The sequence below is a fragment of the Rhipicephalus microplus genome, unplaced genomic scaffold, assembly GCF_043290135.1.
Source record: "Rhipicephalus microplus isolate Deutch F79 unplaced genomic scaffold, USDA_Rmic scaffold_256, whole genome shotgun sequence".
NCBI classification, from domain to species: domain Eukaryota; kingdom Metazoa; phylum Arthropoda; class Arachnida; order Ixodida; family Ixodidae; genus Rhipicephalus; species Rhipicephalus microplus.
In genome coordinates this window covers 13,831-26,421 of record NW_027464827.1, presented here as the reverse complement: position 1 = coordinate 26,421, position 12,591 = coordinate 13,831, and the positions used below count along the sequence as shown (strand labels likewise).

Genomic DNA, 12,591 nt, shown 5'->3' with positions numbered 1-12,591 from the left:
TTCACGGTGAAATATGATGCATATCTGTTTATTGCCAGCACTTATGTTACATCCAAGCATGTTTCTTGCATGTTTCTTCTGGCCGTCAGTGGTATAAAAAAGCTTGCTGCTGTCAAAATATCAGTTGTCATGCTTGTGTGTGCCAGGTTTTGAGTAAGCTAGGATTATCGGCAAAAGCAGGGACCAGACTGTAAGGGAACTGCTAGAGGAGTATTATACTTAAAGTAATGAGTGGGCTTGTGCCCACTCATTACTACAGTCTGAGTTGTCTTCATTCATTCTATCAATCTGAGTTGTCCTTGTTTATACGAATGCTCACGTGACGAGATGTTTGTGGTAACTATTTCACTCCAGTGTACGTGGGTGGAAATTTGCCCGTTTTTCAGCCTTCACCGGCAATAAGCAGTTGGTAGTTTGGTGCCTGTCTGTCTCTTTCCTCACCTCTTTTTCTCATGTTCCTGCTATAGCGCCTGTCACGAAATGTTCAGCAAATCAGTTGTCACTCGGTGCTCCAGGTGTGTTGTGTGCCCTCTTTTTTCTGCTTTCGTCTCATGCTGTAATCATGGAAGTGGGCTAAACCTGTCTCGGTTTGCGTAAATTTCTCACTACATATGAATGTGTGCAGATGTGCCTGCAAGGCGCACTGTTTGCCTTCCTGCCACGCATGATTTTCGGCCTGTACTACAACTTGCTTTCGGTGAGTTTTCCTCAGCTACTGTGGCCCAAGTTGCCACCTTGTCAACTGTGATAAGCTTTCAATCATTAGCGAAAAATAGCACATATTTTATAAGTAGGCATAAGGCCATGTTGATGTTTCTATGCCATGTAACATTGTAAACAAGTCATGGGAAAATATGAATCTGTTTACCGCTGTATGGTCTGAGGGACATGCATCTATAATTAGGAGCCTAGGCTTACTCAAGAGATTAGAAGCCAAAAATATTTACAAGAAATGTTATTTGATGCTATCTTTAGTTTACAAGCTACTGTTTATAAAGTAATTATGCAGATGTGTTTTCTATGCAATTTTTATGACCATTTCGCTTGACTTCATAGAACTAATGATTATATAAGGGATGATAGCATGCTGAATGATAAGTGTTGAACAATCTTTTCTGATTTAAGTGCACGCTGTGCTGCATTCAAGATTTTCAGTGGCAGAGCTGCTGGGCATTGACATTTTCAATGATCACTGTTTTTACTGATGCTTTATAGTGACACACTAGCATGTTGCGCACTACTCTCGGTCCATTCTTTTTAGGTAGTAGTGTTGTGAACATGCAGGCATCTTCATAGAAGAGACTTGTGTGATTCTGGCAGCCATTAAACACTTCAAAGAATAGAAATTATCAGATACATCTTTATATAAAAGGACTCCTCAAGTGTCATAAACGTTTTAAAAGCTCCTAGGAACCACATAGATCATGTTATCGTGTTGCTGCACTCATTCCTATTCACCATTTATGCATTAAAGCATATGCTAATAAGGGTAAAGGAAACAACCGCCCTTTTATCGCATGGAGCCGGATTTCTCAGAAAGAAAAGCCTCTTAGCAAAAGTTTGTTCTAGTTTCGGGTTCGCACCCAGAATCAACACTTTTTTGGGGCGGTCCCTCTGCCAATTGAGGTAACCAGAAAACTAGCAATTGACAGGGCCAGGGCGAAGTCATTGAAAACTTGAAGCACAAGGACATAACTATCGTAAATCAGTTCTGTGGAAATCTACATGTGGCAAAAGGTTCAAGAAAGGGACAGACAACCACCATTTTGCAGCACGAAGCCACACAGAAATTCGTACGATTTCTCAGAAATAAAAGCCTGTTAGGTGTTGAAAAATTCGTCCTGGATGTTCGAACCCGAGACCAACGCTTTTCCCTGGTAGTCGCTCTGCCTTGAACGTTTCTCGGAGGAAGCAAGAAAACTTCTGGAGTACTTGCACGCGCCCAGTTCGCATCGAATACATGCTAAGTCGCAGTCGAAGCCTTCTGGCTTGCTGCGAATTCTTCGGGCCCTCTTTATTATATTAATAAAGAAAAGGCCACAGACTGTTCGTGGCTGAGAGGATTGACTGACGCGAAATGAAGATAACGCCCACTATTTGTGTCTTTCCTAGGAATTTTGAATACCAGACGTTGTTGGTCCCGCTGTACCACTACTTTAAAAAACGTAGACGTCCAGAGCTCTTCTCTTTCAAGGGGTTCTTATAGCTTTCTCAATGGTATTCAAGTGGCTCGTGAATGCGGCCAGGGTGCTTTTTAAGATGCAAAAGCGATCATCAACATATCGGAAGAATACTTTCAGAGAAGGGTCGAAGGAAGCCAGAGCCTGGCTTTCCACTGACTCCATAGCCAGGTTTGCCACCGTTACTGAGATCGAGGCGCCCAGAAAGGCTCCATGCAGCTGCTGTAAATCACATCACGTAAAGTAAAGTAGGTATTGTTCAAACAGAAATCCAATTGTCTTAACATGGTGCGTTTGCCCAGTTTTTCATCAGCCTACAGGGCAGCTTTACAGGCACTTACAGCAAGTGCCACAGGAACACAGGTAAAAATGGAATTGACGTCGAATGTCATTATGATTTTATTATCGTCCACAGTGAGATGACGCACTTTGTCAATGATGTCTTGCGAGTCACGGATGATTGTGGGGCCACTTTTGAGCAGCGGAGCATGCATAGTGAAGGTGGCTCGAAAGCCTGCAGAGAGGCGAACGCGTGACAATCACGATGGGCCGTATTGGCGTGCCAAACATGAATTTCGAAAAAGCTGTACAGTGCCGGCGCGGAGCCGTTGTGGCAAAGAAGCGAAAACTGAAAATCCTTGTGTTCCGGATTCACGTATCAGAAAAAGTCTACCAGAAGATCCTGCAGTTCCTATTTCACCTTGAGTGTGGGATCACGTTCGAGGACGGCATAGGTGCTGCTATCCCAGACGATGTCTGACGTCTTACTGATGTGGTCAGTTGTGTTCATAATAACAGTGATATGCCCTTTGTCAGCTGCCAGTATCACTATACCATAATTCTTGGGAAGATTCCTCGTTGAGTTGTGCGGTTCGGGCAATAGGGCAGTGTGCTTTTTATGCGCGAACTTGGTGAGAATTCTGATCGCACAAGTACAGGCCTTGTCTCGTTCGGCGTCATCCATCTGATCAATGGCATGCTCTACGGTGCATATCAGTTTCTTTGGTTCAAGTGGGCCACTCATGCTGAAGTTCAGTCCAAATTCGAGCACACTCATCTTGAGCTGACTAGGAGCTTACGAGGACAAATTTCATACCACTAACCTTGCTTGGTATAACGTGTTATTTTTACGACAAGGCTGTAGGTGATTCAGTTTGTTCTGATGCGTGTGTTCACAGAGAAATAACTGTAGCTGAGCCTTGCAGTTTGCGTAAAGCTCAATACTGGTGAAAACAAACGGGCACTTGTATTTAAGGTAATGGTGAGCAAAGGAGAGCTGTAATTAAGGTGACGGTGAGCGAAGGCGAGCTGATTCTGGAAGTCCAGAACTGCTCTGCAGTTCATGACTCAAGTTTTAAGTAACTGCCACTTAGCTTTCGATACTACCAGGTGTCCGAAAGCCATGTGCACCAGTCTCAGCATGCACAATGACTTCAGAATCAAGCCTTGGCCTTTGCAGAACAGGTTGAAGTTCAGGTGACCTTTGAACAAAGAGGTTCGAAATAAACTGGGAGACTTGGGTAATCTTTGGTTGGCCATATACGCCTGGCGTAGATAAACGAAGTCAAGAATTGGACGAAATCTCACGCTTCGGCCTCCCAGCATAATGAACAAGGATACCGTCTGGAAGTACAAACATCTTTTTTGTTATATTTTCGACACCCTCTTGATTGGCGTCCTTTTTTTCTGCAGTGTCATTACATCTCGACCGGACGAGATTGACAAGGATATTTTAACAACACTCGTTGATGAGTTGGTTGGTGCTTTGCTTTAAAAAAGATTCCAGCCAATAAAATGATGAACACAGAAAACGAAGCAGGAGACAGGAAAGCAGCTCGACTACCAACTGTTTATTCAAGTACGCGTGGCTCAAGTATATGTACCCATGTGGTCCCGTGGTGATGCTACAAGCTTCTAACAGAAATCGCATAATACAATAAACTGACGCCCAATCACTCTATGCCTTCTTCGTCCTACTAATCACTCAAGATTACAAAAAAGATTCCAGGAAAGTTTTTTCTTTCCTGTGCAACGCCATGCAGCTATCACTACAAGATGCTTCGCCAAGAATTCTTTGGAATGTGAAAAGATTAAAGTACAGTCGAATCTCGATAATTTGAACTCGAAGGGGCCCGAAAATTTGTTCAAATTAAAAGAAGTTCAAACTAATGAAAGCTAAATAAACCGAGGGCTCTCCATGCAGTGGTGCATGTGCATTGAGCTAACACACGGGGGGGAAGTTTCAGAAGACTTACATTTATTTACAAATCACAGGACATCCATTATTATTTCAAGTATTCGGTGATGCGCGTCTGCATGCGTTTGCCTTGCAGCAAGTCAATCAATTCCGCACGCAGCTTGCAAAGCATTTCTACTTCGGCTTCAGCATTCTCCTGGCAAGAGAAGTTGCACGCGGAAATGTCCAGCACCGACACTTTCTAAAGACGACGACAACAACGGCTGCGTAGTCTCTCCGCTGCGCAGCCGTAGCATGGCTAGCACATGACGAGAAAGGAGGAGCATCTCCGTCCAGGCGGAGAGAAGCAGACGGCATTTGAGAGAAAACCATCACTCCACGGCAGCTTTTTTTTTCACTCTTTTCGCGCGCGTCGTTGAAAGGAGAAGGGTTATGTGGCAGGGACAGGAAAGAAGGGGGACGCGTGGCATGGGCGCGTGAAAGACCCCCCCTCCTTCCTTCAAGGCGCAGAGCCGTGCTTCCGCAAGGGGCAAAGGCCGCAGAAGATAGTGCCTTTTTCCTTTCCTTCAACCACACATTCATTCAACCCAGCAACAGCCTTTTTTTTCCTCTCTCTCTTCGCAAGCGGCGTTGGAAGGAGAAGGGTCTTTATGTGGCAGGGACGGAAAAGGGAGAACCGTGACAAGGGCACGTCGCAGATCGGCATTAGAGAGTGAGCAAACATTCCACCATAGCCTTTTCTTGCCTTTTCATTTCCTTTGCGGGCAGCGCTTAGGTGTCGCAGGTGCCGCCATGGGATTGGGCAGGGTGCTGAGAGCATTTTCGGAGCATGATATGTTCAAAATAACCGTCGCAAGTGTCGGCACGTTCGAATTATCGGGTGTTTTTGTCCATAGGAATACACATAGCTTTGAAGAGACCTTATCATGAGTTCGAACTGACCAGAAGTTTGAATTAAGCGTATTCGAATTAATGAGATTCAACTGTATTTCATGTGCCATTTTTTCATGGCTTCTGCCCAAAATCCTGAGTTTGTTCAGCATTGGCTTACATTTGCACTATTTACAATGAAGGGCTAATTTGGAGCCTGTTCCTTTCTCTAATAATTTAAAATGTTTCCATGCCCTAAAATTCACACAACACCTGTTTGGCTTATGTACACCATCCGGAAAGCCAGTGGAACTTCATACACCACACCAACAACACAATTCACACAAATTTGCCCTTGCTTCACTTCGTACTGTGGCTTCTTTTTTTTGCCGATGTGTGCACATAAGCCATTCAGTTTCCTTGGCGCGGAAAACACCACAGACTCATTGTACCTGGAGGCAACTTTTTTCAGGCCATGCCCAACATGGTGCGCATAAGGCACCACCTGTAGTCTTCTCTGCTCAGGAAAGGTCTGTGTATTTTTCCTCTTTCCTGTCATTTTTCGTAGCAAATATTTAGCTACAGCAGATAAAACAAATTTATTTATTTATTTTATTTTCCTCAAGGGTCCCTAACAGAAGGTAGATTACATGAGGGGTGGGCATACAAGACATGGGTAAAGGCAAAGTTGGATGTGCAACAAAACATAAAACAGAAATTTCAGGCCACATCTGAAGTGGCAGAAACAAACAAAACAAGAAAAAAAGGGGGGGTAACAAGTACATTTGTTTGTGGACTCTAGATAAAAACATTTTACAGTGACAAAATATACCACTTATAGGGTGCAAAACATTGCCAAGTACACAAAATATACATACACGATATACTAGGAAGATGACACTAGAAACCATTACACAAGAATTAGCATGGCAAGTCACACGAAAAAAAATTATGGTTCAGTGATGGTTAACAGGGAATTTTGAAAGGCTTCTGCAGTGGACACGGCAGCACCGCCGTGACGATGTCGCCTTACGTGCCTCTACTTGTGCAGGTTTTGGCGTGGTTCTTCGCGGACGCAGCAGCGGCCCATGTTATCGCTGGACAACACTACCAATGGACCCCGATAAAGAATGCGCACCAGCCCTCGAAGGAACTCAACTACTGCGCAACTAGATCATCGCCAGTGGCGTCAACGATGCTGTGCCACGTGGACTTTGTCGACTGCGCACCCCGGTGGAGCACGATGACGTCCTCCGCCTCCCCGATAGCAAGCTGCCCGGAGCATATAAAAACAAGGGCTATGGTCTCGACCTTCAGTGGACACGGCAGCACCGCCGTGACGATGTAGCCTTACGTGCCTCTACTTGTGCAGGTTTTGGCGTGGTTCTTCGCGGACGCAGCAGCGGCCCATGTTATCGCTGGACAACACTACCAATGGACCCCGATAAAGAATGCGCACCAGCCCTCAAAGGAACTCAACTACTGCGCAACTAGATCATCGCCAGTGGCGTCAACGATGCTGTGCCACGTGGACTTTGTCGACTGCGCACCCCCGTGGAGCACGATGACGTCCTCCGCCTCCCCGATAGCAAGCTGCCCGGAGCATATAAAAACAAGGGCCATGCTCTCGACCTTCAGTGGACACGGCAGCACCGCCGTGACGATGTCGCCTTACGTGCCTCTACTTGTGCAGGTTGGTGATCGAAAGTATGGTTTTCGTAGTAACTGTACCTGCCTGATTGTGCTGCCGAGTCCACACACTGTTCTTGGTTGCTTAAATGACTGTGTTTCAGTTGTAAGCCTGTTACTGAAGTTGTCCGGTGACGTAGAGGAAAATCCTGGGCCCGAGGTTGAAAAAATGCTGGAGGAAATATTAAGTAACCAGAGTAAACTACTAGCAAAAGTTAATGAAATTCAGGCCAAGCAGACATCTACGGATGCCAGCATTTCCGACATGCATGTTAGGCTCCAGACTATTGAAAAACAACTTGAAGGGTTGGGTGAAACACAGAACCGGCTTACTATGATAGAATCAAGTGTTGGTCGCCATGACAGTGAATTGACGGCTCTTGCCAGGCAGATCGATGACTTAGATAATCGTTCTAGACGCAACAACCTTATTGTACGCGGAGTGGAAGAAGAAGAATCTGAGGATGAGGCAGTACTCTTAAGTAAGGTGAATGACGATATCTTTGACAAGTTACTTGGCTCAAAGTGTAGATCCATTGAGAGAATTCACCGTCTAGGAAAGAAAATACCTGAAAGAAGCCATCCGGTCATCTTGAAAGTAGGAGACTTCAGGGACAAAACCAAAATACTGAAAAACTGCCGCAAGCTCAAGGGGACACAATTCAATATCGGCGAAGATTACTCTAAACGAGTAGTTGAAATCAGAAAACAACTATGGATTTCATCAGCGGATGAAAGAGCAAAGGGAGCAAAGGTTAAACTAATCATCGATAAACTGAAAGTAAACAACGTTCTCTATGGCTGGAATGAGGCTACCAACGAGCGATTAAAGTATTCTAGCCCAGGTCTCACCAGCTCTGACTGACGCAAATCGAGACCAACAGCATCTGTTAAGGTTATTAATGTAAACGCCAGAAGTTTGCTGAATAAAGCTGATGCAGTTGAAGCCGCAATCCTGGAGCATGAACCGGATATAATGGTCGTAACAGAGACTTGGTTACATACGGATGTAGCAGATTTCGAAGTAACACCTACAGGTTACATAATTGTTAGAAAAGACCGGCAAGGAAGAGGTGGTGGTGTTGCGTTTCTTATTAAGGACAACATTAGGTTTTCAGTGTTGGATGATAATTGTGACATAGAAATGTTGTGGATTAGGTGTGGGTTCAGCGAGCAAACTGTGTATATTGGAGGGATTTATAGAGCGCCGAATTCCTCTCCGGATATAATCGCAAAGCTAAGAAATTTTATGGATTCTAATTTTAGCCTCCAAGATAACGTATTATTATTAGGGGACTTCAATCTTCCGGATATTAATTGGCTATCCCAGTCTCCTGGATCGGAACAGGTTGCAAGTGCTGAGCACCTACTGGAGTTGGCATTCTGCTACGGGCTAACGCAAAGTGCCACTGAATTTACTCGGATAGGGACTACAAGGTCATCTATCCTTGATTTGGTTTTTGTGTCCCCAAAGCTGTTGCCGTTACTCAGCCGTTGTGAAGTTGTAGAAGGCCTGTCCGACCACAGAATGGTAGCAACGCACCTAGCATTGTCCCCAGACACCTTGGGTAAACCCACACTTAGCCCTGTATTGAATTTTATGGCGGCTGAGATGTGTCTATTTTGGTTTATCTTGAAAGGTCCTTTGATGAATTTCAGGTCCTTTACAACACTGACTGCAGCACTGATAGGCTATGGCATTTCTTTTCAATTGTTGTAGGGAAGTGCATAGACAGCTATGTACCCAGGATTAGAAAACGCATTTGTAAAACCAATCCCTGGATTACCAGAGAAATCATTCACACAAAAAGAAAACTAAAACGGAAACAAAAATCTTGTGTAAAAAAATTGTACCCCTGAAGGAACAGCTTGCATTTCTTCAATGAGACAAGAACTGAAACGTCTGATCAAGCAATCCAGGGATCGGTCTTTCAATGTGACATTGACGAAATACTTGAAGGAAGCCCCCTCAAGGTTTTGGCGCTTTATAACTCCCCCAGGAAGCTCCCCGAGGCCACCTGAAATTACTCAACAACGTGTTGATGATTTCAATTCTTTTTTTGCTTCTGTGTTTACTCATGATAATGGCATTTTGCCCGAGTTTTCTACGTCTTCATTGCAGTGGCCGATCGATGATGTGGTAATTAGCGAAGAGGGTGTCCTAATTCTTTTACTTAATATAAATACGAGAAAAACACCCGGCCCTGATGGTATACCAAACGAATTTCTGTACAGATATGCTGAATGGGCGGCTCGCTTCCTTACAAAAATATTTCAGTCGTCCCTGCGCAGTGGCTCTTTCCCACTAGCGTGGAAGCGGGCTAAAATTACCCCTGTTCACAAAAGTGGCTCCTCACGGGACGAGCGCAACTACCGTCCTATTTCGCTTATCAGTACATGTTCAAAGATACTCGAGCACATTGTTAACAAACACCTGATGTCCTATCTTGATACGCACAATCTATTATTTTCGAAGCAGCATGGCTTCCGCCGAGGCTTATCTACAACTACACAGTTAATTGAATTTGTTCATGATCTTCAAAAACAATCAATTTGCGTGGTCAAACTGATGTGGTATATTTGGATTTTGCAAAGGCATTTGATAAAGTGTCGCACTCAAAGCTCCTGTTTAAAATTGACAAAACGTTTCAAAATAATCACTTGACAAAATGGTTTTCATCCTATCTCATCTGTCGTCAGCAGTTTGTTCAAATAAAAAATAAACAGTCTAGAGCAGTTTCAGTTAATTCCGGAGTTCCCCAGGGGAGCGTGCTGGGTCCCCTTTTATTTTTGTTATATATAAATGACCTACCAAACCGGGTTACGGTCCCGATAAGGTTGTTTTCCGATGACTGTGTTGTTTATAGCAGAATCGAGACTGAGCATGACCAAGTTAATCTAAAGAACAATCTTCAAAGAATAAAGAATTGGTGCGAAAAATGGCAAATGAGTTTGAACACAGAAAAAACAGTCTTTATGACTATAACTAGAAAGAAAGCACCTCTAGATTAACACTACCAGATTGGCAATGCTTTCCTTAAGCGTGTACAAAACTATAAATATCTTGGGTTATGGTTCACGCCCGACCTCCGGTGGAACACTCATATTGATAATGTATGCTCCAGGGCTACCAAGGCACTGTATAGCCTTAGACGTAACCTTTATACCGCCCCATCTGATATAAAGTGTCTTGCTTACAAAACCCTTGTCAGACCTATTATCGAATATTCTAAAATTGTCTGGGACCCTTACACAAAGACAAACTGCAATAAAATAGCAAAAATACAGCGACCTGGTGCGAGATTTATTTTTAATAAATATCGCCGACATCATTCACCTACTGAACTTTGTAAAAAAGCTGGACTGGATAGTCTTGAACTGAGGACGAGGATTGAGCGTCTGAAATTCCTCTACCAGTTAATTCATAATCATTTTAAACTAAACTATTCAGATTACTTCCAGGTCAACACACACGAACACTCCAGACATCGCCATAATATGTACATACCACCCCTAGTCCCACGTAACGATTGCTTTAAGTTTAGTTACTTTCCACGTGCTATTGAAGATTGGAATATGCTGCCAGAGTCTATAATTGGTTGTTCCTCGCTTACATCATTTGAACAGAATCTCAAACGTTTATTTCCTGAATAACAGTGCGTCTGTACTTTTTGTTGGTTGCATGAGACTGCAGTAGTTGTGTTTCAAATCTTCAGCGCGGTGCAAAAGTGCCGCCTCAAATGCGTCATGTGCTGTTCTACGCGTATGTATTGCATTGCATGTGTGTTCCATTTCTTGTTATGCATAACTTCGAGTTGCTGCTCACAATAATACCGAGAAATTATCTCGAGACCTGTACGGTACTTCTTTTTCGCGAATAATTGTTTGTACTTCCACCCTGTAACGGCCCATTTCTGGGCTAACAGTATAAATAAATGAAATGAAATGAAATGAATCCTGAATGCTAACAATAGTATCCTGTAGGGGCGTTCCATTCCTCAGCTGTCCGAATGAAGAAAGATTCAGCCAATGCGGTAGTTCTGGGACGAGGGTAATATACTTGCATAGTGTTGCAACATCAATCACAGAAATAGGGGTGTTGCGTGACGCAAATGCTGGATGGGGATGCGTGATGGAATTTGTGAAATAATACGAGCCGCGCAGTTTTTTGGCTTTCACTAAGAGAAATTAATGCGGCACGCTTCTTCAAGTCTGCTACACTGGTGAACGATGAGTAATTGGGAAAGGTGAATCTGGCAGCGCAGTTTTAGATGGCTTCTAGGTTTTGGATGAAAAAATGCTGGTGTGGGTTCCAAATTGCTGCGGCATATTTTAATTTGGGGCGTATTATTGTGGTGAAAGCTACTATTTTTAAGTGGCTGGGAGCAAACTTCAGGCTTCTTTGGATATAACCTTCAGATCTACTCGCTGTTGAAATGACGTGATTGATCTGGAGGGTCCATGATAGGTCACTTGAGATATGTATTTCAAGGTATTTATACGAGCTAGTCGGTTATAGAAAACTGTTATATAGGGCGTAGTTGTACTTTAACGAATTAGTACGTCTGTGAAAAGACACTGATCTACATTCAGAAATGTTTAAACTCATATGTCACTTGTGGCACCAATTTTGAACGGCTGTTAGGTGTGCTTGTAAAGCTATTTGATCTTCATGACTAGTGATTTTTGCGTAAATAATGCAATCGTCGACGAATAATCTTATGTTGTTAATAATACAGTGTGGAAGGTTGATGAGGTAAATTCGGAAAAGCAGGGGGCCAAGTACTGTTCCCTGGGGAACACCGGAGAGGACGGGAGAGATTTGAGACCTAGCTCTATTTATGACGACAAACTGTTTTCTGTCAGTGAGAAAGTTATTAATCCAGGACAAGAGGAATGGGTCGAGATTAGGCAAAGAAGGTTTGGTCAAAAGGCGGTGGTGAGGAACTTTATCAAAAGCCTTTTCAAAGTCAAGAAATAAAGCATCAGTTTGGATGTTCCGGTCAAGATTTGTGTGCAAGTCATGGATGAAGGCAGCAAGTTGCGTTTCACACTACAGGCCTTTTCAAAAACAATTTAGGGAAGGGTGAATGAAGTTGTGCTGTTAGAGGCGATTAACGATGTTGGTAAATAAAATGTGCTCCATAGTTTTGGATGGGACACTTGTAAGCGATATGGGCCGGTAGTTATATGGGAATGCTTCCCAGGCAGCACAGAAGGTTGGCCCAATATTGGGGATAGATCGGCATTGCCTGGCCCATGAACGGCCCAGTTTTCACAACGTACCGCCAAGATTGGCTATGCCAGCCAAATAGAACGGCGACGTTGGACCAGCGTTGACAGCGTACCCCCAATATTGGTTCTGCCAGCCGAATAGAACGGCTATGTTGGACCAGCATTAACAACATTCCGCCAATGATGGCTGTGCCAGTCTATTAGATTGGTTATATTGGGCCAGCTTTCAGAACTTTCCGCCCATATAGGCTGTACCGGCCTATTAGAACGGACACATCGGGCCAGGTTGTACAAGTAGCAGCCAATATGGGCGGAGCCATCCAATAAGACCGGCATTATTGGCCCGCCGTTTGAACGTTATTGCCGGCGTCAGCTGAAAAGTCAACATTACGATGTCATAATATTAAAATATGAGCCAAT

General features: G+C 43.8%; 1 protein-coding gene across 1 annotated transcript; it reads left to right on the top strand.

Annotated features, from left to right (window-relative positions):
• The first annotated feature begins 6,763 nt into the window (after positions 1 to 6,763).
• On the top strand, positions 6,764 to 7,801 carry LOC142792871 (uncharacterized). Its single transcript, XM_075885700.1, has one exon. It carries the CDS (start codon positions 6,764 to 6,766, stop codon positions 7,799 to 7,801), a length of 1,038 nt encoding a protein of 345 aa, XP_075741815.1.
• Positions 7,802 to 12,591: the final 4,790 nt, after the last annotated feature.

Excerpts from the sequence above, each read along its gene's own strand:
- LOC142792871 (XM_075885700.1), top strand. The coding sequence starts at position 6,764 with ATGCTGTGCCACGTGGACTTTGTCGACTGCGCACCCCCGTGGAGCACG.